At 44.6% G+C, this 27,296-nt stretch overlaps 1 protein-coding gene across 2 annotated transcripts in view; it reads right to left on the bottom strand.

The window, feature by feature from the left end:
* Nucleotides 1-4,492: 4,492 nt before the first annotated feature.
* Map3k20 (mitogen-activated protein kinase kinase kinase 20) overlaps nucleotides 4,493-27,296 on the bottom strand; it is a 162,930-nt gene continuing 140,126 nt past the window's right edge. For both annotated transcript variants that reach the window (XM_015987992.3, XM_015987999.3), the window contains exons 17-20: nucleotides 15,441-15,557; nucleotides 13,197-13,271; nucleotides 10,274-10,424; nucleotides 4,493-5,890 (exon numbers count right to left, since the gene is read on the bottom strand). In XM_015987992.3, coding sequence (XP_015843478.1) covers nucleotides 5,187-5,890; nucleotides 10,274-10,424; nucleotides 13,197-13,271; nucleotides 15,441-15,557 — 1,047 coding nt within the window. In that variant the 3' untranslated portion in view covers nucleotides 4,493-5,186. The remainder of the gene's footprint in view (nucleotides 5,891-10,273; nucleotides 10,425-13,196; nucleotides 13,272-15,440; nucleotides 15,558-27,296) is intronic.

Genomic DNA, 27,296 nt, shown 5'->3' with positions numbered 1-27,296 from the left:
ACAAAACCTCACCAGCCGCAGCCAGAATGGATGTTCTGAGGTCCTTAGAGATTGGGCTTAGGACCCGGGACAGGAAGGACAACTTGTGGGGGGCCAGGTTTTATGCATCACTCTGTGTACTGATACACACCGTATTGCTATTCTTTGTCACCCCCCTGCATTTCAGAGGGCTATTCTAAGTGTACGAATTCAAAACAGAAAATGAGCCCAATTTCCTACAAGGCAAGGAGAAGCATCTTGGGGAAACCAAGCTGACACACACCCAGAAGTGACTCCTGGTAAATATGGCCCAGAATGTAACTGGTGTCTCCTCTTGGAGTTGGGCTCAGGGGTAGAACTCATGGGAGAGCTCACAAGAGATGGATATACATGATATCAGAAAGGCAACTATTTTAACACCAGATCTATTTTTTGGTTTGGAGACTATTAATGACACTTAATGAGTGTGTAATTAGAACAAGAATTTGAAGGTTTGGTAGCCTGATCAATTATCATTTCATTCACTTAATAAATAGATTGAGTACTGTTTAAAAGCTGTACCGATAACCAAGATATAATAATTAATATAATATATCATATCATATATCGTATGACCAGGTATAATCCCTGCTCCATGTAGCTAACAGCCTAGCCATGCAAGCAAATGCAGACAAACTTGGGAATAATTCCAATAGAGAGGAAGACATATTTGAGTGAGCAGCCAAGTGGTTCTGTGGGAATGCACAGGGCAGGACAGAGCGGCAGCTGGAGATGATGGAACATTCCCTCCAGAGAGCAGCATTTCGGCTGCAGGCTGAGGGCTGACTGTGGAAGCAGGTTGGGGTGTACAGAGTTTCGAAGTTAACGGACGAAAGGACTACTAATTTCCGTGGCTGAATGCATCCCCGAGTGATTCCCTGAGGGCCTGAGGAAGTGCAACACAGAAGAGGATCATGAGCTTGGTCACATGACCCTCACCTGGACCACAGCTGTGTACTTTGCAGACCAAGTGGATTCCTATGTCACTTTGGGAGGGAGGGTCTTGCTGGTGAATACTGTTCTGCTTATGTGAGCTTTGATAGAGGGTGGCCGGTGTGAAGGTTTTGCTCAAATCTTTTCTCTCAGCCAGACTCGGAGGGCTGAGAGAAACCCAGCTGTTGGTAGGAACTTCTCTGGTTGAGTTGAGTAAGAGAAACACCAGTTATCACTGCTGAATTGTAGCTGTGAATGAACTCTAAGGTCAGGGAAGTCTCCGGTTTTTAACTGTGTTCGCTTGGCCAGGCATGGCCACTGGTTAGGCAGGCAGGGGAGAAAGAAATCATTGGCAGGAGCAACTGTTTGGAAACTCTCCGCCACTCCAGTCACCTCATAAGGCAGTTCAGAAACAGCAAGTGGGCCAGAGAAGCCAGGCCTAGACCTGTGCTCTCATCTGCCCCGGGCTGCCGGGATTCCAGGTGGTTCTCAAATTCAACAGTGGCAGGAGATTGTCTAAGGCTCCTAAGGTGCAGTCTCTGTCATCTCAAAATTAATTAATGCTGCCTCCTGGACAAGTTCATACAACCAAACCACGGCAGCTCGTGACAGCAGAGTTCTGGAGCATACCACATCTGTACTGACTTGTCAAGGTGGAAGACTGTTATAGAGATGGGCCCTGGAAAGCTTCTAAATTCTTCTGGGACCTCTGTGTTGGAAGAGCCACAGTGAAATCAGAGTGCCTTGAGGTGCGTCTAGGATGTTTCAGCCTTGTCATGTTGAACTACTGGATATTCTGAGCACTCTGTTCTGACCCCAGGATATTTTGATTCTGTATTTGTAGATGATTAGATCAGCTATATAAATATTGAGAACTATTTTTGTCAGTACAGAGAAAGTAGTTTTATCTAATTAATTTTCTATGTACATTTACTATTTTTATATATTTGTGTGTGTGTGTGTGTATGGTATGTATGTTGTGTGTCTGTGTATGTATGAGTGAGGGCAGGTACATGACACAGCATATGTGGAGGTCAGAGGATAACATTCAAGAGTCAGTCCTCACCTTCCACCTCATTTTGGAGGTCTCTCTTGTCTCTTTGCTTCCCTAGGCTGGCCAGCCCTCGAGCTTCTGGACCGTTCTCTGCCTCCCACCTCACTGTAAGAACACCCAGTCCACGGTGCTGTCACATCTGGATTTGATATGGGCTCCAGGGATCGGAATTCTGGTTGTCAGGCTTGAGCGCTTCATCCACGGAGCCATTTCCTTGGCTCTCTTATATTGATTTTTCCCTCCTAGTTGTTTTCCCCATGGGTTTAATATATAAAGTTTACATAGAATATTTTATGTGTGAGAAAATTTCTTTTCATTCATATTTCAGCTTGTGTTTTGCCCATCGACAACTTATCACTGTGAGCTAGCTTTTGCAGGAAGTTCCTTAACCTAACTTCCCTCACAGGCGGTCCACGTCTGCGCCAACCTGCTCAGGTAATATATATTGCAGAGAAGGGTCTTAGGAAGGGTCTTGTACCGCTGCACAGGAAAAGGCATAGTGAAGCTAGAGCTCCCGGGTAGATTCTCCTGACCTAAATTTCACTGTCAATCATTTTAAGTACATTGCTCTGAAAAAAGTTTACTTTTCCTCTGTAAGCTGCATCTAATGTAAATCAGATGGACACAGTTAGTCTGCTCACTTGTGAGAACATCTATGCATGTGTCCTGTGGCATGCTATACAGCCTTAAGTTCTAACCTAAAAATTTTCCTGTCTGTCCTAACCTCGGCCTCTTCCAGCTAATAAACTTCCTGACTGTTGGAAAATGATTTTCTGGTTTACTGGTATTGAGACCTGAACCCAAGGCCATATGAATGCTAAGATATAGATATCTTAGGCTGTTATTTTTTAAATTTCTGTTTGGGCAGTTATTTTGATGATGCATGCCCTCTTAATTCTTGTTCTGCTCTCGTTACATTCTCCTAACCTGATAAATGATGCTTGATGACTAAGCATCATTGAGAGAGAGAGAGAGGGAGGGAGAGAGAGAGAGAGAGAGAGAGAGAGAGAGAGAGAGAGAACAAGCCAGAAAAGCACATCTAACTCTTATTACTTCTTTACAACTCAAAACCAGACTGCAGCTGTTCTTGTTTTGATTTTGATGGGAAGCATCAATGCTGACAAGTATTTTTCCATGAGACATTACAAAGTGGTCAGTGTGGTGGGCTATTGCAGGAACTTTTTTTGTGATCAACCACTGTAAAGAAGACCGAGAACATGCAGTCACTTTAATGCCAGTTTGGAGTTTCTAACTCAGGATCCACAAAAGCAGGATGGTGGCAAGGGGCAGGACACAGAGGGTCATCTGGGCAGCAAGTGTCCCTCTTTCCCCTCACTGTGCATTTGTTGTACTAATTCACACCCACTTTGCATTCCTTTCAGAGCGACTGATGCAAGACTGCATCCAGCTATGTATCCAAAAACTCACGAAGAATGTGCCCCCATTTGGAAAGAGCATATAAGGTAGCACTTTGCACACACCCTTTTTGTCTCTGTCATTTAAACACAAAGGAAGGCCAAAGGGAAAAAGAACTGGAAACAGGCTTGGCTTGATATGAAGGATCGCAGTGAGAAGATGAAGACTAGGAGACTTTACGAGTTGGTCAGCCATGATGAAAATAAGTACCTCATACCCACCAAACCGATCTTCATTTACACGCCCGTTGCTTTGCTTGTTAGTAAGTGCAGATGGCCAATATAATTAAGTTGGTGAATCAACAGTTAGGCCATTTAGACAGTTTTCTTTGTAAATGAAAGTCATTTCCTACCCTCTTGACTTTAATGCTATAAAACCCTCAATGATCCCAGCAGATCCCAAGTACTGCACCAGAGCATGTATACATATGGGGAAGCCTGCTTTCTATAGTATAAGGAGAGAATTCAACCCTATGGAACACCCAGGAATCATCTGGATTCCTAGAGGGCGTCAAGAATCCTGGGCAGACCAAAAGGCACTTAGTGTTTAGTACTAGTGAGAGCTGAACAGAATCTTAGCATGCTGACAGTAACGTTTCTCTATTTGATGCATAATAGGCTTGTTGCCAACCTGACTTTCGGACTTGTAAAATAGGGAGCACCTCACAGTGCTTCATATCCCATCCTCACACCCTCGGGTGTCACTAGCTTCCTGCTCTAGACTCCACGCAGCTTCCTCTTAACTCCCAGCTACTACACACGGACTCACTGCAAGGCAGGTATTTACTGGCTTGTTCTAACAGGGCTAACGGGAGTTTAATTATTTAATTTCTCTGGCTTTTAGTTTGAGATGGTATTATCCTGCTCCATTTGTATTTTAGAGTTCTGACACCCCAAGGATGCTGTATGGATTGCCCCTCCCCCCCTTTGCTCCTTCTATGGTGAAGGTGGGAACTAACACTCAACTTGAGTCCTGGGAGATCAGGAAAGGAACCAGGCACAAATCTCCAGGCCATTTAGACCTTTTGTCTGATGAACCTTAATGAACGAGATAAATACCACACAGTCAACATTAACTTCCAAAATCTTTTTTTATTACCTAAAAATGACAGGCCAAATCATTTCAATTCTGACCGTGACAGAAACACAAATATCTCACTAAAATAAATACTAACAGGGATGAGATGAGTGAGGAGGCACTTGCCTTGGGCACAAAATTTAGGGAGGCATTTTTTAAAAAAAATCCCTCAGCAATCAAGATAAATGATATTTTATCGCAGTAGTTTAAAAAAAATCAATGCAAAAAATTCATGATGAACAAAATACCCAACTTTTAAATAAAGGATCAGCCACAGTGCCTTGCTGAGCCAGCCACCTTGGAACCTCAGGTGAAAGAAAAAATAAGACAAATCTGTTTTCATCTAGAAATTTGATTTTTCTGTGGCCCCCACTAGCTTCACCCTAGTTCCAGGTCTGCTAAGGAGAATGTGCCCAGCATGGACTAAATGGCACAGCCCTTCCCGCTTCAATATTAATTCGGGGGATGAAATATGGGCAGTGACTGTCGTCAAGTCTCATTGCCACCGCTAGCCAACCGACGGCCATTAACTGCGATCCTGCTTTGGTTGTCCTTTGAATTAAAAGGTGTTTGCTAACCCCCACCCTAGTCTCTTTGGTTCCTGGCATCTGAAGATGTCTTGTTACCCAGAGTCCATGGCACAAACCACCGCAGAACCCGCTTGGAAAAGCCCATCTGATTCAAGCCATCAGAAGTTCCTCCGCCCGCGGTAGTTGCCCCGGGTTCTCTCCTTGCCAGTCTTGGCTGGAAGTTGCCTGTGAGTCTTCTTCCGGTACTCCACCTTAGTCCAGCCCCCTTCGCTCGCCTTGCTCTCCTCTTCGCCTGCTCTGGGGGCGGCCTCGGGGTGCAGAGGCATGCCTGGGATGGTCCTGGGCACTTGACGGTCATTCGGGCTCCTCTTGAAGTCAGGGGACTGGTGAGTATTCAGCGCTGCCTGGGGCAACCTGTAGAACCTTCCGGAATACCTTTCTCGCGAAGGTGCGGAGTGCTGGCTTTTCCCACCGAATCTTCCCCGGGGGGAGGAGTTAAGGGACACACTCCCGCGGTTCTTGTTTCTGCTTCGGTCCGAGTAGCGGCCCCTCTCGGAGGAGCTGTCTGTGTTGAGGCTGGAGAAGCCGCTGTCCCTGGAGTTGAGGTGCAGGGAGGAGAAGTTTTTGGAGAGCCCGTACTGCGTCGTCGTCGGGGAGGAGCTCCTGGACGGGTTGATGGGAGTGATCTGCTGGTACTTCACGGGCGTCTGGGTCCGCCTCACCGCCGCCGCATAGGAATCCTGGTTGCCGAAGTATGAGAAGTAAGGGGACCCCAGGATGGGGTTGCTCTGGGAACGCTGTAGAGAAGTGTGGGATGCAATCTGCCGCAAGCGCAGAGTGTCTAACCACTGGCAGTCCGCACCTGCAGGGAAAAAGGAAATGAGCATCTTCTACGCCACAAAGCTGAATGCCTAATTCATAAGCCTGGCTCAGGAAATCAGTCTCAAGGCTGCTTGGGGGCGTGCCGAGCATCACCATTCATGGAAGTTCCAGGACAGGTACATAGACCTTTCTCTTTACTACCACGGGCCCTTGGGCGGAAAGGTAAATTGTCAATTAGAATATATAATGGGGTTGCCATTTTTCTTTTTCCTTTTTTTTTTCTTCTTTTTTCTTTTTGGTTTTTCAAGACAGGGTTTCTCTGTGTAGCTTTGGAGACTGTCCTGGAACTCACTCTGTAGACCAGGCTGGCCTCGAACTCACAGAGATTCGCCTGGCTCTGCCTCCCAAGTGCTGGGATTAAAGGCGTGCGCCACCACCGCTGGCAAGGGCTGGCATTTTTCTGTTTCTGCTGCCCTGATTCTAACTGTATCAGGGACTTCATCTACAAGGAGCGATAGATACAGTATGGCAGCACAGTCTTCTTAAACTGCTGCCTCTCTACAGTTGTAGCTTCCAAGAGGCCTGAGTTTGAGCTCCTGTCTGCAGCCATGTGTATCAAGGGAAGCTGGGTCTCTTTTGCTCATGACAGACACGCAGATGCCAGCAAAGGAAATATTGCTGTCCTGCCCAAAAGCAGAATTGGTGTGGGGTAGTCTGTTGGGTTTGTGGGAAGGCTGTTTCACTAACTATGAGAACAGGTCAGGGCTGACACCTGGTGCTTTCAGGGCATCCCTATGTTTATAGGAAAGCCAGACACAGCAGTGAGGCTGTGGGCAAAGCCACTACAGTGAGTATGGCAGACAGGAAAGGAAGAGGCCACTCCTTAAGATTCCACCATCAAACTTATTTGTCCGACTGCATCCAGAGCCTACATCACCTCTGGACTTTTAGTGATGGAAGACAATGCATTTTATTCACTTCAATCGGTGTTTGGGGGACTTGAGAGGTTTCCTTAAAATGTGGGCTGCTGGTTCTAGACCTGGAATATCTGATGTGGTATGTCTGGAGATGGGGCAGGGAGTATGCGTCTCTGATAGGTTCACAGAGGACCCCACAGGACCAAACTTGGAGACCCACTGAGTTAAGCCAGGTGAAACTGGGTTTTCTGCTCCTGGCAGATGAAAAAGGGTATGGTTGGTCTAGTGGGTGATCTCGAGTCTTCACATCACACTGGAAAAGTGAGTAAAAAAGGGTAGAGGAAGACAGAAGGGAGGTACACAAGCTGAGAACTGGAGGAAGCCAGACAAAGCTCTCCCGAGGGAAACAGTCTGGAGCAACTCCAGCAGGAAGTGGAGGGTGCTGATTTTTCCAGCGTACACTCTTAAAGAGTGATTTACTGTTTCCTAAAGATTATGCTTAGAAGATGTAAAGGACACCTATTTGGGGTCTAGGAAGTGTCCTATTTTGGGAAGGGAACACCATGGTCACAATGTGGATGTCCTCATGACCGACCCCCCCCCCCCCCCAAGCCCCAGCCTGTGCTCTGCCATCCGTCACCGTCACTTCCTGGTGATACAGTTCATTGCCTATGGGAGCATGCCTGGAGGAAGCAGCCCCAGAAGTGTTACCATAGGGATCTGGAATCTGATGTTTTAAAAATGTTTGTGTGAGTTCGAGGCCAGCCTGGGCTACCAAGTGAGTTCCAGGAAAGGCGCAAAGCTACACAGAGAAACCCTGTCTTGAAAAACAAAACAAAACAAAACAAACAAACAAATGTTTGTTTGTTGACTCTCAATATGGTAGCATTTGAACCATGTAAAACTTAGAAGTCACTGGCAGCCGTTTTGTGTAATATGAGTTTGGAAATGGGAAAACTAGCCTCACAGAAGAGAAAATCTAGCAGAATCATAGAGAGAAGTGTCCCAGGCTTCACAGGGCAGGTATAGGGATCAAACAGGGTCGTAGCTGTAGAAGCCCTATAGAAGTAAAACATGCCCTGCAAACATTAGTTGAGAAAGAAGTCCTCTTTTAGTCTCACTTGGAGAACTCACTGTATAGCCTGTGATGACCTTGAACTTGCACTGGTCTTGCTTTAGCTCCGTGGGAGCTGTGACTCCAGAGGTAAGCTACCGTACCTGCTAAAAGAAGTCCTTAAAGATTACAGCAGACACATCAGGCAAGGTACACAGACTTGACAAGCATAAAGGGGTTTGGAAGTAGCTGCATGGGGTGGGGGGAGCTTGCGTAGATCCAGACCTACTATGTAGAATAACCTCGGCAGAAGAGCATGCCCTAAAAAGTGCCTGACAGTGCTTGTAGCTAAAGAGTCTTGACAAAACCCCAAGCCTAACCTGATGGTAACAATGTTCCCTGATGGTTGTCTGCAAAACAGTAGAAGCACATCAACTCTGTCGACAAAGGTGATCAGGCCTGGCATGATGTCAAATCATTTGTTGATGGCTTCTGAATGTTCTTCAGGATTCTGTTCTCCCTGGCTGGTGGCCATTTAAGAATATTTATTCTGGCCGGGTAGCAGTGGCACACACCTTTAATCCCAGCACTTGGGAGACAGAGCCAGGTGGATCTCTGTGAGTTCGAGGATAGCCTGGGCTACAGAGTGAGATCCAGGACAGGCACCAAAATGACACAGAGAAACCTTGTCTCCAAAAACTAAAACAAAGAAAGAGAGAAAGAAAGAAAGAAAGAAAGAAAGAAAGAAAGAAATTAAGAAAGAAAGAAAGAAAGAAAGAAAGAAAGAAAGAAAGAAAGAAAGAAAGAAAGAAAGAAAGAAAGAAAGAATATTTGTTCTGCTTGGCAAGTCAGGCTTTACAGCGGTCGACAGAGGGGCCAGGCTGCCAACACTTGCCATTGGGGATAGTAAGTTAGAGTCCCCGCTTTGTCTCCGTGCCTGACAAGGAGCCTTCTGGTATGCCGTCACAAAAAATACTCTTCTCTCGGGGAACAAGAAGTGCTGGTTAGAAAGCATGCATTTCTGGTGTGCTTCGTAGGGGTATGTCTCATGGTCAAGAGGGACTGTGTGTGGCTTTGTATGCATGTACCTTCAACATACTTGTGAGCTTGTCTCAGTCCTACAGTTATTAGAGTTTCTGAGCCTACAAGTAGGGAATCAGAACCTTTGCTCGAGTTCACCAAATACTGACCAATTGCATGGCCAGTCAGTTGACCTTCTATGCTTTTCTCAGTGTTTTTTTTTAAAGATTTATTTGTTTATTATGTATACAGCATGTATGACTGCAGGCCAGAAGAGGGCACCAGATCTCATTACAGAGGGTTGTGAGCCACCATGTGGTTGCTGGGAATTGAACTCAGGACCTCTGGAAGAACAGTCAATGCTCTTAACCGCTGAGCCATCTCTCCAGCCCGCTTTTCTCAGTTTTTAAAATTACTATCACCATTATTTATCATGTGCATTAAAGTTTTTCTCTTTACTGTCTCTTAAACTTTTAAAAACATTATTTATTTATTTGTGTGTGTGTGTGTGTGTGTGTGTGTGTGTGTGTGTGTGAGACAGCACATGCCATGTTTGTGTGGAGATTAGAGGACAACATACAAGAATCAGTCAGGCTTGTAGGCAGCTGCCTTTACATGCTGAACCATCATGCTGAACCTTTTCATCACCTCCTTTCCATTGACTCTTGCCTGTTCCTCCTCCCCCACCCCCTTCCCCACCCCCTCCCCGACTCCCTCCCTCCATTGTTGCCATGCTTTGTCACTGTTCTAGACTCAAGAAGTAGCTAGGGATGCATCTCAGTTGATAGAGTGCTTGTCTAGCATACAAAGCCCTGATTCCATCCCTAGCACCCCATTAAACTGGGTGTGGTGGCCCATGCCTGTAATTCTAGCACTTGAGAGGCAGAGCCTGGAGAATCAGAAGTTCAAGGTCATTCTCAGCTATCTGAAAACTGTTCCAGGCCAGCCAGGGGTGCACAAAACTCTGCCAAAATGAAAAAGACAAGACAAGAAGTACTGTTGACTGCAGTGGCTTTGTAGGAATGTGAGCTAGAAGATGCTCATCTTTATTTACAGATACACTTTTAGAAACTAAACAAGCAGATGTTTTTGTCACTGCAGTGTAATGTAACTACTTTTCATCATTATAGTTATCCAGATATTAAAATTTGTACAATGTGTTCACATTTATGTCTATAAATTTGACTCTATAATCTATTATAAAACCAATAGTACACGGTCAGTATGATCCAAGTACATTGCACATATGTATGACATTCTCGAAGACTTAGGAAAAACTTTGAAAAAAAAACCCAATATTATAAAACTGTAAGAGGGAAGTACTGTGTCAGGCATGCGTGCTGCCCACCGCCTGGCCCTCACCTCTGTCACGGGAACGTCACAGCGCACATTTGGACTCAGGCACGCATGCAATACTGGGACACTAACTTACTTGAGTCAGACCTGCTGCCAGGGTTGCCATCGGAGTTGGAGAACAGAGTCTGGATGGCGAGCTGGACCGCTCTCACCTCATCCTGAGGCTTCGTTCTACTCCACTGAATTGAGTGGACATGCTTAGTGAGTTTCGGAGTTCTTACATCACTCTGTTAGAAAAAAAAATCAAGAAACCCACAATCATGCATATGTTTATAAAACGGGAAAGAAAAATGCATGTTGTCATGCCGTTGCCTAAATTAGTGAATTTGAATAACAGGAACATTTTTAACCACTTTTCCCATAATGGACTCTATACTTCCCCTCCCCTTCTTCCTTCCTCTTTCCCCATCCTACACCCCTTTCTACTTAGTATATTTTAGTACTTAAAACTAAGGTTGTCTTCCCCCAGAATTTATAGCAGTTGACAGAGCTCAATGTACCTCTTTGCTAAGAAATGTTTTTTATAGTTGAAAAAAGATACTATGTTAGAGAAATGAACACTGACCACTGTTTTGCTTCAGTGTACCTTGGCCTAAGGACACTGGGACACACATTGGGAAGAGAATGAAGGAGGCTGCCACAGGGTGAGTAAAGGCAGTAGATGCACCCTGAGATGGGTTCCAGAGTGAGGAAACCCAGTATCAGGAGCGGATACCAGACCAAGATGGCAGTTCTCATCCTGAAGAAGTCCTCCTCACCAGAGACATGTGTAGATTACAGTCTTTCCAGGGCTGTGGGTATAGCTCAGGGCCACACTGGCTTGGCATGTACATGGCCTTGGGTCCCCACAAAAAGGAGTCTCTAGGATTCAATACAGTTATGCAAAGATGTCTTTAGTAGGGTGTGGTGGTGCACACCTTTAATCCCAGCATTCAGGAGGCAGAGATAGGTGGATCTCTGTGAGTTCAAGGCCAGCCTGGTCTACACAGCAAGTTGGAGACCAGCCAGGGCTACATAGAAAGATCTTGTCTCAGAAAAGAGGAGGAAGAAGAGAGGAATAAAGAAAAAATGTCTTTAAAAACTGGAAAGTGAGAAATCTAGAGGTGGCTTATTATCATGGAGTCCAAGGAGGAGGAAGGGGAGAAGAAAATAAGAGGGAGGAAGGGGGAGAAAAAGGGAGGGGGAGGGGAGAGAGGAAGGTCAGTAAGAAGGAAAAACAGCAAGAAGCATGGTGTGGCATGTCTGTGGAGTTGTCTGCAGTAGACAAAGCTGGAATCCAGCTGCTCTAATTGTCCGGTTAAAGGGGGCTTTTCCTGGGAGGTGAGGACCAGTTAGCAGGTATCAGTGTTGCTATCACACTTCTGCCTTGCGGGCTGTGGAGTGAGGTGGACGAAGTTTGGGGCTCTGATTCTGAAAAGCTAGACTGTGATAACTCAGGAAATCATCTCAATACGGCAGCATGCAAAACCCAGCCTGAGGGAGACTTCCCGCATCGTATTGTAGCAGCAGCTGTGAGGTTCACAGGCCGGGGACCAGGGAAGAGACACTGTTTGCAGAGGGCAGACATGGGTGTGAGCCCGCTCACTCTGTCGCTGAGTACCCCAGAGCCCCGACTTCCTTTCTTCTCTCCCAGCCTGGCTTCCTATCTGCCAAACGGAGAAAGCCATCCCCCATCTTTCAGTATCTACCTGAGGTCTGTGAGACAGGGCAGGCAGACCCGACTCTCACAGTTCCTGGTTTATGGTGAATCCTTAACAGAACTGCCTTAAAGGAATGAAAGGTCTGCAGGCCCTGCCTACCAAAGGTGCATACTAGTACCTTCACGTGCCCCCAGACTGTGGACCCCTCCAGCCTGTGCCACAAGACGTTCCTCCCTTTTCTAGGGTCAACGTCTTACCTACCCTTGAAGACCTTGTTGACTTTTACAAAGTTATTGGCGTTAAATCCACTTTTAAATACGGAGTTGAAATATATTTGCAGAGAGAGATTATTTTATAATACTAAAAATGAAGTTTTTAAATGATAAAAAGACATGAGACTTTAATCTCTCTTTTTAAAGAAAGTGTAAGGTATTGGTAACTGTTATGTATTGTACAGAAGATCTTGATTTTCACAACACAGTCAGGCATCTAAGGCTTAAAATGCCTCCACTGATGTTATCTCATCCTTACTGGGGTCCCCAGATCTGACCTGGCCCACCTGTCTGGCTTTATCACTGTTCTCTGTGTCCTAGGGACTTGCACTTGGTTTGTATGGCTGTTCTCTGACCACACAACCAACCATCCCAAGCTATTGTTCATTTCCACCAGTCGGTTTCTGACATGATTTGTGACTGGGTTATTCTCTACACCTGCCGGCAGGTAGTGCCAGATGTGTACATTTCAATAGCATGGTTTAGTTTTAAAAAAGATTTATTTATGTATGAGTGCTCTATCTGCACATACAACTTTATGCCAGAAGAGGGCATCAGATCCCACTATAGATGGTTGTGAGCCACCATGTGGTTGCTGGGAATTGAACTCAGGACCTCTGGAAGAGCAGCCAGTGCTGTTAACCACTGAGCCATCTCTCCATCCCCCATGTTTTCTTTCCTTAATGTAAGTTTTTCTTTTCATATAAAATTTATGGGATCTGTTAATTTGGCGATAACAATAAACTCCCCAGGTGGTCACAGGGGTATATGCTGGTCTTCTGAACAATCAATGATCTCCTCTTCTGAACTCTTATTTCCAAGTGAGTTACACTCACTTGTTACATTATTTGGTGGGATGTACAAAGTGTTCAATGGATATCTAAGGTGTTTCCCCAATTTCTATCATTTTATCTTTCCTTCCTGACACTTCATTAGAGAAATTGCAGTTACCTTTGTATATGCATGCCAGTATGTAATTTCCTTTCCAATAAGTCCACATACTAACCTGCAAGTACCAGAGAGACTAGACAAATGCCTGCTCACTAACAGAGGGTGGAACTTGTAGACTCTGTCTTTAGGAGCTTACCTCATATGTGACTGTGCACTCCACAGTCTGATCGTCCACTATTCCTATAATCCACTTCTCCATTACAAATGGTGGCTGAAACACAGAAATTAGGTTGGCATCGTATCAGAAGATAGTCTGTCCTGCCATATTTCATTGAGGCCAATTGTGCCATACACAATTTACAGAATATTAAATTATCATAAAATCATGCTGGCTTACAACACACTTGTATTTTGGGCTTTGCTGTTTTATGACTGAATGAGTTGTGTGTATGTCCTACTGATGGGAGATGGTAGTCCCGATCTATGGTTTTCTGTGGGTTTTGTTTTTTGCTTTTTGTTGTTTTTGATTTCAAAATAGGGTTTGGCTGTGTAGTCTTGGCTTAGAGTTTTAGATGATGATCCAACTGCCTCAGCCTCCCAAGTATTGGGATCATAGTTGTACCCTTACATAGGTCCTCATTCCTCTCTGGGGTGATAAAACATGATGTATTATTCAATCCTTTCAGTAGGTTGTTAATTCATGCTAATGTTTGAAACAATAGCTAAATGCTTTTTCGACATTAAGATAAAGCCATACAACATGAGAGGTCCCAGAATTGTCTTTCTTGAGGGTAAGCAGTAGCTAGTATACTGTCCTTGTCAATCACTCAGCTTTCTGTCTGCCAGGCTATTGTGCCAAGAGGCTTGTACCAATGAAGACATTGTGGTGTTACTTTCCTACTGTATCAAGACAAAAGACTAGTGAAGCCTATATTTTGGATCTTATGCTAATTCTGATAAAAATTAATTTTTCATTTTCTTCTCATTCCCTTATCCTTCCAGGTTGGGGCTGCAAAACAATGACTGTGTAGAAGTTGGGTGTAGAATATAAGAGAGCTTTAACTGGGCTGATTTTGTATAAATTAAGACTGTTATTGCTTCTATTGTTTTTATAAGGCTCTGTAAATTTTAAATGGCCTTTCCAATCCTATTTTTCTTGTAAGCTCCATTAATGTGTATGGTTTTGCCCTGGTGCATGATGGCAGAAACATTCAGCTCTACAATTGCATTGTATTATTTTTTGCATGGAGCAACTTCCTTCTTACAGTAAGCAATGGCTACATCTTCTTAAGGACAGGGAAGCAAGGGGACAACTGTGTCAACTGGGGAGGACAAAACTGGGACCCAGGGGAGAGGACCTATTCTTTCTAGACGTCAAAATACAGTATGTCTCCACAACATAAGGAAACATTAAACCAAATCAGAGCCTTATGTTAAGGTAAGCAAGGCCACAGAAGTGAATCCCAATTGTATAGAGGGACCCAACAATGAATACCGAACTAGCCTCTTGATGAATCTAACTTGTAAGTTACAAGGACTTGGTCATTCGGCCATCTATGTCTGTACAGAGAACACGCAAGTCAAATGTCATGGCTTTATAGACTCATTTTGTTTCCAACTTGTGTCTGTACTCTGGTTCTTTGTGAAAAGCTCCATTTTCTTCACTAAAGCTCAGTGCACAGTTAGGTTAGCCATGGGCCAGCACTGATGGTTACTGGAGGTCAGGATGGCCATCTTACAGACATACGCTTTGTCTGCAGTGGTAGACCTACCACTGAAATCTTACACTTTTTTTTCCTAGTATGGTTGGGAAAAAATGAGTTCTTTCCATTCTGAGGAGCAAGTTAAAGAATTCTGTTGGATTTCTTCAGGGTTTGCAGTGACTCTGGACTCTGGACCTGCTCTCCACCACTCTAGGAACTTGTGGTGTGAACTTACAGAAGCTACAAAGCAGCGCCATGTGTTCCCAAACAGCCTTATCCCAGTCCTTCTAGAAACTGACTAGAGCAGGCTGGGATGGAGCTTAGGGGTAGAGCAACTGTCCAGCACGCATTCCACCAGCAGTGAGGGGAAAAACGGAAGTCTTCATCATTGTAGTTTTTCTTTCAAAGTTTAACTCAATCCGGTTTCAAGTAAATATTTTCATTGATAACATTTTCTTTAATAAATGGTAAGGTAAGAAGAAATGTAGGATTAAAAAAAAACTTTAAATGATACTTTTTGGTTTGCAGTGCTCTTTAGTTCACACAGCACAAGTGGAATTTTAACAAAAAAATTATTCTCTCCATCTGCTAAATAAAATGTGCCTTTCAAGAGGCAGCTTGAGGCTGAGCTGATGTGAGCATCCAAGAGCACAAAAGCCCACTGCTGGGGTATTTTAATGTCTTTGTTTGATATCTGTGAATTCAAAAAAGCTTTTAAGCTGTAAATAGAACCTTACCTTTGTCATCTTTAAAATCTCTGCATCAGGGAGGCTTGTGTTGAAAGTCACATCTTTTATGTAGGTTATTGCAATTTCATCCCCATCCATCTCCATATACATTTTCCATTTACAATCCTGGAATTAAAAGCAAAATTACAGAATTGAGAGAGCGAAACAATTTTTTTCATTTTAGTGTTTTATAACACACAAAGTATTCTAAATGAAGTAGTGTGGGAGTGTTTCATTTTTTCCTTTCCAAAAGAGGACGTGAAATTAGATCCTTTTGTATATCTAATAACCCCCAGTTAGTGCAGCCTTGAGATATAATTTATCAGTTGAAGTGTTTTGTTATAGGAATCACAAACTCAAGATTCTAAAGGGGCCAGGCACAAAATAAGTATGAGCAAACCCAGGCAGTTACATTATGGAACCTTGAGGTGTAACCTTTCACAACAGAGCCATATAATGTACATATTAAACATTACAAGGATATTTTATCATTGGTATAAAAAAGTCACAGTCCTCCTTTTTCTTTCCTTTTATCGTATAGCCCTCTTGATCTTCCTACCTCCCTTCCCCAGAGCTGATAATGGTGTGGGGTAAAGACACAGCTCACTGTCCTCTTAGGGAGGACAGCACTGCAGATGTGATGATGTGGTGATCACAGCTGAGCAGTTACGGGAGGCACAGGAATCCTGCAGCTCTGGGCAGTCACCCTAAAAGCACAGTCGCTGCCCAGCTTCTTCTATTGATTGTTCCCATGTAGGAGTATGAGTTCAGTTTTGCTAGGGCCTTCGATGTTTCATGAAAGCTAGAAATTTGTATTCTTATGTGAAACTACCTAATTTTTTTTTTTTTTTTGGTTTTTCGAGACAGGGTTTCTCTGTGTAGCTTTGCGCCTTTCCTGGAGCTCACTTGGTAGCCCAGGCTGGCCTCGAACTCACAGAGATCCGCCTGGCTCTGCCTCCCGAGTGCTGGGATTAAAGGCGTGCGCCACCAACGCCCGGCTGAAACTACCTAATTTTTAATGATGGTATATCAAATGTACAGCAATACTACTATATAGTTCTATATATCATTGGTCACGGGGGGAATGTTAACTTAAACCACAGGGAGTTATTATTACACAGTAGCAAAGTGCCCAAGGCCGATACCATCAAATGTTGGTTAGAATTGAAGCTACTGGAACTCCCATGCTCTGTTGCAGAAATATAAATGATATAATTACTTCAGAAAATCTTTTGGCAATTTATTACAGAAGTAAACATACACCCATGACTAAGAAATTCTACTTGTAGTTATTTACACAGAAGAAATGGAAAAAGATTTGTCTGGGTATGTTCTTAGAAGTTTTATCTTAATAGCTAATACAATGATTAATGTTAATAAAAAGGGAATAAAATTACTGTATATTCATAGAATGGACAGTACAAAAATTACTGGTACATTCAGGAACATGTGTGCATCTGAAGAACACAGTGAATGAGAGCAGTGCTACACAGAAGAAAACATACGAACGTGCAATGCCTGGCCTCCGTCTGCCTCCCTCTGGTCTCACACCCTCTGGACAGGGTGCTCCTGTGACACCTGGTGCTCCATGCTGGTTAATACAAGCCTCTGGGCAGGCCTGTGAGGATTATTTAGGCACGTGGCTGGAGATGGGAAACCCACTTTAACTATGGGCATCACCATTGCCGGGGCTGGGGGCCTGGACTGAATAAAAAACAGGGAGGGAGCTGAACCAGAGCATTCCTATCTTTCTGCTTCCTGACTGCAGAGGCGATGTGACCCGCTGCCTCAAGGTCCTGCTGTGGTGTCTTCCCTACCATGGTGGACTGTATTCTTGAACCACGAGCCCTCCTTTAAGTTTTGGGATTTATTATTTATTTATTTGTTTGTTTATTTTTTTGGTGAGGTATTTTTGTTACAGCAACAAAACAGGTAACTAACATATGCTCCAAACTCCATCTCCTCACACCAGCGGAGGGAGCCATTTATTGTCCTCCCTCTGTGCTGGGCATATTGCTGGCTGCTTAGACTCTGCTGTTCTATTTGATAGTCACAGTAATCCCGCAAACCAGGTTTATTTCCCCTTTAAACCCACGAGGAAATGAGGCTCAGGCAGACTCAAGAGTTTTGCTGGTGTCTCCTGACGGGTGGTGGTAGAGATGGAGATGGGACTCCACCTGGGAAAGGTGCCTGCGGGGACACCAATGGGGGGGGCAGTAGAGGGGACCAGGCTCACTGGTGTTCTGCTCAACTCCACCAATCAGATGAGCCGGTGACAGCAGATAGGAGGAGAAAGCCCGGAGATGGCCCTGCTCCAACCCGAGGCTGGCGCTCCTCCCGCAGCTGCTGCCCTCTGTAGTTGACCTTGCAGGAGCCCTGATCCAAATCACAGGGCTACACCTGACTCTGTCAGTCTTAGTTGTCTTGTAGGGCCCTTCACTGAATCCTAAAGGGAGACGGCTTCAGAAGCAACCCGGTGCTCCTCAGGGCAGCTCTGGGGAAGGAGGACGCCAGCCATCTCACAGAAGATGACCCTGCTTGCTGGGCGAGAGAGAACAGTGGGGTCAACTAACTTGCCAGTCCACTGACACAACTCCAGGGGCTTTTCAGCGTCCCCGATGTCACTGTCACTTAGTTCAGGAAAGTAACTCACAAATAAAGCAAAATAAGTCCTGCTCTTTTTCAAACTGACCTAACATGTCCTCGAGGATCGCCCACAACTTCCAGGCTGTCACCAGCGGCCACTGAGGCCCACACGATACAAATACAGATATTAAGAAGGCATGTAACAAGGGGCTCACCAGTGGACTATTGGGGTGTTCTTAAAGAAGAGTTAAGTCACACAGGCCAGTGTGGTAGTGCACACCTGTAATCCTCACACTTGGGCTCAAGGCCAGACCAAGCTACGTGAGACCCCATCTTAAAGAGAAGGGCATCAGTTCCGCATATTCCTAAGCCCCCCGCATCAGTGTTACCTGTGCCAGTGTTGCCTATTCACATCTTGGTCCTGATTTTAAAACCATTCACTTCACCTGGGTGACTGACTGGCCTGAGGTAATACAAACCTGCATATTGACACTGAATAAGAAATTCTCAAGAGTGACTGTGGCACCCTGAACAACTCTCAGTCTTGACAGCCCTAGATCCATCAAATGGTGGTGGCTACGGGGTCAGTCCTGCGGTGGGACTCCTCCAAAGACTCCTTTTCCAAAACCATCTCACCCCGGCTATGTAAATACACCTGCTGATGCTGTGGGAACAGATGGGGGAAAGGTTGTATATTCTGTTGCTATGGAGAAATGGAGGCAGGGGTGAAGCAGAAGACTCGTAAGTTTAAAGCCTTACCTCCTGACACTGACGTCATCTTTCTGAAGCTTAGTGTTCTTTTTATCTGGTTCTGGTTTTAGAAAGATCTCACGAGATAGCCCTAGTTGGCATAGCACGTCTTATGTAGAACAGGTTGGCCTTGAACTTGTGGCAAGTCTTGCCCCTGCATCCTGAGTGCTGGTATTATAGGTGTATACCATCATGTTTAGCACAACAAACCGATTTTTTTTTTTCCCCAAGAAAAGGATTCGTGTATCCCAGGCTGGCCTGAAACCTGGTGCTGGAAGTATCACCGTGACCGGTGTTAGTAAATAGAAGGAATACATTTTTATCTTCTTTCATAAAACATGGAACATAGAAAGCTAATTTGGTCCTCCCCTGCTTCAACATGTCTCAATACAGCCTTGCTAATAAGAACCAGATGTCTGGAAGTACAGTGGCTATTAAATGTACTAAATGTATTAAATGACAGCCAGAGAGCCTCATTTTTGGTCAAGGTAACCGATGCACAAAAAGATGAGCTAATTTGGCTGAGATCACAGAGGTAGCAAATGGCGAGTTAAGTTTAGACTCGAACTAGTATAGTCTCTTTAGGTACTGTGAAGAGCAGGCCTCCTGTGTTCATTTCCCATTGCTATAATAAATATCTGACATAATTAACTTATAAAGAGAAAAGGTTTATTTTGGCTCACAGAATTGGAGGGTTCATGTTCATAATCATTTGGGCATTGCCTTGGGGCTAATAGTAGGGCAGGGCGTCCTAGTGGGAGCTAGGGCAGAGCAGAACCTCTTATGTCATGGCCAAGGAGTACAAGAGAGATTGGGAGCCAAGGGTCCACTTTGAGGGTGTGCCTCTAATGACTTGAAAGCCCCCTCAACTAGGCTCAGCTCTTTAAAGGTTCCACCACCTCCCGATAGCTAAGACTAATCCCTTAAGACATGGCATGGCTTCATTCCAGATTTAAGCCATAGCATTTCCTCTCTGAGTTCTGAACTTTTCCTTGTTATTGGTTAACAAAAGGCAAACAACAGTACCAGTATGTCCCATTTTATAGAGTGAAAGTTGGGGGTAAAAACTGCAGACAGTCCAGATTCTCCTACTGAATCCATCTGTAAGGATCCAAGACAGAGAATAAAACTCTTGTTTCCATGAGGTTCAACATAGCCAATCTTTCTCCCATGACTACAGCAGGTCATTGCTGGAAGTACAAATTGACCACTGGAACCACTGAGCTCCAGCCCAGCTGGCACTGGACCATCCAAAACAGAAACAACCAGCTTGTCTTGTTGCAGATGCAAAATCAGTGCAGGTCCCGATTATCTTGGATTGTAATTTCAAGCCTAGATTCCCACCCAGGATGCACAAGGCTGGAAGAATCATCCTGATGTACCTACCTTTCCAGAGAGAATCACCTACTGACCCACAGGGAATTAAGCCCCCAGCTTAGCAGAAGGCAGAAAGGCTGAGCACAGAAACTGTTTATGCTGGGGCTTGGGGCAGCAACACACAGTCCTTGAAAATGTTCATTAACTAGCAGATGCGATGCTCTGCAGGTCTGCAGGAGACACACGACATTTTGTGGGGGAGAGGGCAAGTTTTGCATTTGGAATGTGGAAAAGAGGAGAATTCTACTACCTTCTCAGGATATGGACACTTCTCTGATCACCTGCTGAGATACCCGGACAATTCCAGGAGCCAGTGTGAGCCTGATGGACGATAAGAAAGCATCCCAACCAACTGCTGTATGATTGCCAATTATGTGGAAACATTTTATGAATTAAGGTTATGGGCCAACTAAAACAAGGATTCTTGCCCCGTGGAGATAAAGTCCTAAACAACACTCTGTTAGTGCTAAATTAAGAATCTCTTTGTGAGAGCTCACTATTACACGCGTTGTGACCTGCTTACAATTCCTTGGAGTCCCAAACTAGTTGAAATGACACCAAACATAGACATCCCTTCTCTCTACAGAAAAAGAGGGAGGGAAGAAGGAATGAAAGAGAAGAGTCCAGATAGTGGTAGATTTTCCAAATAGGAGGAAAAATGCCCAAATACTAAAATAGCACAAAATATATCAAACTTTAAAGTTCTGGGAATTCAGAGACAATACCTTTTTTTTTTTTTTTTTTAAATATACAGTTTTTCCCTACCAAATTAATTGGGGCCATCAACACCATAGATCAATCTTCAAAAATAAAAATCCAAGTCCAGGATCCTTCTGGATCCTCCAGAAGGAAAATGGCCCCCAAACCAGCCTTTCTAGATTAGCTTTTCCTGAAGAATATAGACATTTAAAAACAATGTGCTTTCGCACTGAGGTACAATCTGCATGTAATGAGAACACAGATTTTAACTTCACAGGTACAGAGTTTGACTTGTGTCTGCCTATACCTGTGTACCCAACAAAGCAAGTAAGACCTCTCCAGCCCTCTAGAAAGTCCCCCTCTCCAGGCAAGCCCTCTTTCCGGCAATCCGGAGGCTGCTACACGGATTAAACTTCACACTGTCACTCGCATACAGCCAGCATCATGGGGTTGAGCTCTATTTATGTTATCTAACCCTTATGGTCTTACTCTGTTCTCGAGAACACAGTTCCCATTTTATGGATGAAGAAATCGAGGCTCAGATACTGGAGAAATAAAGTCAGCCTCATGGAACTGGAATTTGTGTCCTAGATACATCGAGCTTAATCTTAGAGGCATTGGCTTCCAAAACCCCCACCTGCTCCTCTCTTCCCATAAATGGAGAAGGCTAAAAGCCACCCACTGAGGAAGTGCTTTAAAATATAAACTAGAGGGGTCAGGATAAACTTTCAGAGAAACTAGAGCCGGGAGAGAAAGAGGCAGTCTTAGCAACTGCCTTCTGCGAAGCCTAAGAAGCAATCCCAGATGAAAACAAAACCCGCAAAAATGATACTGGTCCTGGCTGTATAACGAGGAGGGGGAGGCTGCGGATGGAGGCCTTCAAGGCGCCTCTACATGTGTTGCCATTATCCAGCTCAGCTGCCGGAACCCGCTGTGTTAAAGGCAGGAGAGTGGCATGTCCTGGGAAAGCACCTGGGTTATTTATCATTAAGTATAACCCCGCTACACTATATTTTATTATGCTGTCTTTGGAAGGAAGATAATACAAGTATGGTTAATTTGCTTCTCTTCTTTATCTATACAGTGTCATGACCCATCGTGGCTTTGTCCCATGAAATTGGTTTTTCCAACCCCAAAGAAACCCACAAGAAAGTCTCCCTAAAAATTCCATTAATAACCTCTTTCAGCGCGTATAGGTTGCAGGGTCTGGAACTAAGAATGTTTTAATCTCTCCAGCAAAACAATGTCTCATAATGATGTACAGGACTATTGCCGCACTGATGAAGAATCATACATAATTCAGCACCTTTCACTTTGGCACCACTGTGATATCCTCATTAGCCGTGGCTCACAGTGTCTGTCAGATGGTGTCCATGCGAACGCAGGCATTATATTGTCTTTGAGATGTGCAGCTGCTTCCATGACACTGGCAGTCTATAAAAACATGACGCCAGTTTGTTTTATTTAGTTCTAAACCTTCCAGTTTGTAAAAACAAGGCCGACACGGAGCCTGACATGAGGCAGGGGAAATAATTAGCTCTCATTTTCTCAGCCTCCTATTTCCTTCTCCCTGCTGGGTTCCCTCTCCGCCAAACCACCACATGTCAGTCGAAATGGGAGGCAATTAGTGGGCTCATTTCAGTCCCCACAACTGTGCTGAAAAGAAAGTATTTATGATGGCACAATGAACAGCTGAAAGATTAAATAACATTTGCCTTTTGAAAAGAAAATGACTTCTAGCTAAATGGGCAATTTTTGATTATTCTCAAACAAGCTTAGAGTAGTTGGTTTTTAAAATACAAGAAAGGAAAATGAGTCATTTTTAGGTGAAAGAATCAAATAAAACTTGACACAGTAATGCAAATAACTGATGTTTTATTGCAAAATATGTAAATGTGTTATACCCTTCACAATGGCTCGTGTCGAAGGTCAGGGCAGACCGGTGCCAAGTACACACCAGTGGAGGTGAGGTTGGTGTATCGCCTTTTGGGGGTTGTTACGGGAGTTGAGTGTGAAAAGGGACCTTAGGGATATAAAGCGAAACAAATCCAGTGAGACCCACTTTCAGAGGGCACTTACGCTCGAGTATCTAAGGTGGTTCGGATGTTAGTTAACAGGCTTAGAAAGGGCTTTAAAAACTGTATTTAAAATTGGAAGGCAGTTGTTTCATATATATATATATATATATATATATATATATATATATATATATGAATAGTTTTGCTATTGATTTGCTATATTTAATTAGGAATATTCTGTGTTGGGTTGGGTTTCTTAATGAAGAGAGACAGTGACCTAACTTAGCTAAGTGTTCATCCAATTCTTTCAATGCTGAGATATTTGTTGCCTTTCGACTTTTACTCAGGACCCTCAGAATATAAAGATGGCTACCTGTTAAGTTGTTCTCCTATCCCATGATTCTAGGGGTGGTGGGAAACGGTAGATTTCTGAAAGATCCCCGACCTGGGTTTAAGCACTGCCCATCAGTGGAGCCATTTTCAGTCCAAACTCCAATGTCCGGGCTTGGTAGAGTGTCTTGTCTTTGCATTCTAGTGCCTTGCATTTTATTGTAACTAATCAGTCTGGGTTTTTTTGTTTTTAGTTCATTATTCTCAAGACCTGTAAGTCTCAACACAAAACTGACCAGCAGTACACAGGGGCTTCTAAAAGCAAAGACCATACCCACAACTCTACCTACCATCTAGGAATCACCGACTATGCTGACCCCAGGGGGTTTCAATAGACAGGCACAAATTTAGATTTCCCCCTCTGTCTCTATGAGTCCGTTTTTACTTTTCACAAATCTAAATCCTGCCTTTTGATTCACACAATATGGTCAATGTGAGACAATGTGAGTCAGTGTTGATTCAGGAGACAGGCGACCATGGCTTCATTAAAAGACTTAGAGCTGTCCCCGAGCTAACAGAATCCTGATAAACAGCACGGACATGTCTGTCCTTTATTTAAGCCTGTGTTTGCTCCCATGTGCCACATCGCCGTCTGCTATTCTTAAAGGTGTTCATAATCCCGAGGAAGATTAAGAAGGATCCCAGAGTGTGCTAGAGGCACCTCCCCTCAGCTGATTCTCACCTCTCTTCCCAGCCAAGTTCAGGGATGTCAGGTCGGTAACCTGACATCAGTCATGGTAGACATATTTACACCACCCAGATCTGGAAGTGCTACCTAGCAGTCCTGGCATGTACAAGTGGCTGTCAAGCCATCAGCAAGCACGTGCTGAGTACTGCACCCTGATCAGCTCTAGCTCTACAGGCGGCTATCCAACCCATTGGACAGAGCACACTGCCACACTCTGTAATTAGAAATCAGCGGTGACTTATAAAACTGTAACTGCATTTGCTTCTGTGCCGTCAATTAAAACTCATTTTTCTTTCTCTTTTTAAAGGACTACTTTAGGGCACTTTGATTGGCATGTTAAAGCTGGACGTATTTAATGTGACTAGCTGGACCAAACTGGAGACCACTACTGCAGCCTGCGGCTCCCTGGCCATCGCCTCTCAAGTTTCCTCCAGCTTTCCCTTTCTTTCTTCTTGTTAATTCTGTGATACAAACACTTAAGATTCCCCTTCCTAGCCAGGCAGTGGTGGTGCACGCCTTTAATCCCAGCACTCGGGAGGCAGAGCCAGGCGGATCTTTGTGAGTTCAAGGCCAGCCTGGTCTACAGAGCGAGATCCAGGACAGTCAGGGCTACACAGTGAAACTCTATCTTCAGAAACCAAAAGAAAAAGAAAAAAAAAAATTCCCCTTTCTTGTGAAATTTTAAGTTCCCCATTCAGTAGTGTTAACTACGACACTGTGCCATGCTGTGGCTCTTTAGGACTTACTCCCTTTGCAAATCCTTCCCTGTTTCTTCCTCCCTAAAACCTGTATGTCTTCTGGAATTCTGCCACTGCAAGCTTTAATACTTAGGTACATGTACAAAGACATGTCTGTGTGCATAGCCCCTCCTCCATAGCTGATCATGGGGAATGAACTTCCTTCTACTGAATTTATAATACCTCCAATAACCATCAGAGTAGAGAAAAGCTCTGCTCTCAGCTGTTCTGGAATCGACAGAAGGCATTGGCTTTATGCATGCTTACAGAATCCTTTTCTTGAGGCCCTGTTATTTTAGCTATTTTTATCTATCCATTTACAAAAATTACATAATAGTAAAAAAAAAAAACCCTCTTTGACAGTTTCCGATATTTATAGTATTCTGAGAAAGGGTCTGGTGATTCAATTCAGTTTATTAAATGCAACATTTTGTAAGTATTCTAATAAAGGCCTCAGCACAATACAAGTGAGAGGCAGAGGTATGTGCATTTTTGGTCAATAAGGACCGGAGCGGTTGGATACTGCACTGCCTCTGTGGTGCCAGAGAAGCAGCCAGGTTCGCACAGGACAAGACTTGGGGAGGAAGAGGAAGAAAGTCAGGGAGAGTCCTCCAGGGACAGCCAACCTCCTGAGGAACATTGCCAATCTGCCTCAAAATCCTCCTTATTTTCTCCTCCTGGGCCTCTCACGAGAGGGCTTCTGTCTCCTCAGAAAACTCCTCCAAAGTAAATCCGAAGTGATGGCCATGTGGAGAGGGTTCCTTGGCCTGGACCCAGTTCCCTGTTGGGAAATGCTGGGAGACAGGAGGTGATGTTTCTGCTAGGGCAAGTGGTGAGTGCAGGCCTGCGGGCACACAGCCCCGCCACGCTTCTTCTGTCTTACCGGGGGCAGGGACGGATAAGGACTCCGGGTAGAGCCTGACAGTTTGGCACTCACAGGCAACGGATGCCGTCCCGCTGCGCCTGCTTTTGCATTTTCATGACACAAAGTCCCAGAAGAGCTTGGTGAGAAAAGTACTGGGTGATTTGATAGTTTATCCCTCGGCAAATTGAGCATCAGTACTCCTGACTGGTGAGCTGATAAGAGACATAATCATAAACTCTATGCAGCTGAATATTTCAATAAAAAGGGTGGTTGCTGCCCTGGGGAGTGCACGGAGCTGCCTGAGTTTCTAGAAGCTGCCTTCCTTTGTACCAAGCCAAAGGCGTTTCAGCACAAAACACAAAGCCTTTTTCACACAAAACAGAAATTGCCAGAGTATAGTATTAACTGATCAAAATCCAACTGATCACCAATGCATGTACTCGGAGGGGATGATGGCACTTTCCAGAAGGAGGCGGTGGCTGGAGCTGCCCCTTATTAGGTAGAGGCTCTGGACAAGGCACTTCAGCTCTCTCCATGGTTTCCTCCTGGAAAGGCTCATACAGGCTGCGGTTCCCTATCATGCTGAGTTGAAAAGATGGCATTAAATATGTTTGCAAAGTGCCTGTCAGAAGTACGATGTGGTAATAGGTATCAGAGGAATTAGAGCTATCTCCTGCCTCTCATGTGGGAGACACTCAGGCTTAGGAAGACCCAATTTCTCCCAGTTTGATTGTCATAATTTCCATAGATGTGTGTGTGTGTGTGTGTGTGTGTGCGCGCGCGCGCGCGCGCGCGCGCGCGCTATTTAAATAAATAATTAACTTTGCTCTTTAGAAAGGGTCAAATAGTGCGGCAACTCTCAACCAATGGGTCGAGACCTCCACAAGGATCACACACCAGATATTTACATTACAATTCATAACAGTAGCAAAGTTACAGTTACGTAGTAGCAACGAAATGATTTTTATGGTTGGGGTTCACCAGAACCTGAGGAACTGTATTAAAAGATAGCGCGTCAGGAAGGCTGAGAAAGCACTGAAACAGAGTAAAGCCATTCTCATTTGAGTATCGCCGTTGGCACAAGCATGCTTTTCCCCTCCCTGCTAGGTTGTTTTAGGACAGGAAATGAAAAAGGACATTTTGCTTGTGGGAGGAAGCCTGGGTCGTGCATGGTGCCGAAGCCTGGAAGATCCTGGATCTCCAGAAGGGGGCAGCAGTCAAGACAAAGATCATGGGCTGGGTGTCAGGCAGCCATCTTGGCTCCTGGTGAAGGCGCACACATTCAGACATGGACGGGTTCCTAAGGTTCTTTGACTCAGCCTCACGCCATAAACCATTTGGTGGAAAACAGCAGCTAACAAAAGTAATTTCATCCAGATTCTTAGGACACAGGTTGACCTCTTACAATGCAAGGGTTTTCCCTCTGCAGCTATTTGTACATAAAGTCACATTTTAATTTTTGTTCTTTCTTTTTTTTTGCCCGAGACAGGGTTTCTCTGTGTAGCTTTGCGCCTTTCCTGGAACTCACTTTGGAGACCAGGCTGGTCTCGAACTCACAGAGATCCGCCTGCCTCTGCCTCCCAAGTGCTTGGATTAAAGGTGTGCGCCACCACCGCCCGGCTTAATCTTTGTTCTTGGTGGGCCTCAAGTTATTGAGATGGCATAACACTTGAAATGACCTCAGCAGGCTCATGTCTGGGACACTTTTTCCTTAGTTGGTGGTTCTCTCTTTCTCTTTCTTTTAAAAGACTTGTT

This window comes from Peromyscus maniculatus, chromosome 4, assembly GCF_049852395.1.
Source record: "Peromyscus maniculatus bairdii isolate BWxNUB_F1_BW_parent chromosome 4, HU_Pman_BW_mat_3.1, whole genome shotgun sequence".
Lineage (NCBI taxonomy): Eukaryota > Metazoa > Chordata > Mammalia > Rodentia > Cricetidae > Peromyscus > Peromyscus maniculatus.
This window is presented reverse-complemented; position numbering and strand designations above follow the sequence as displayed.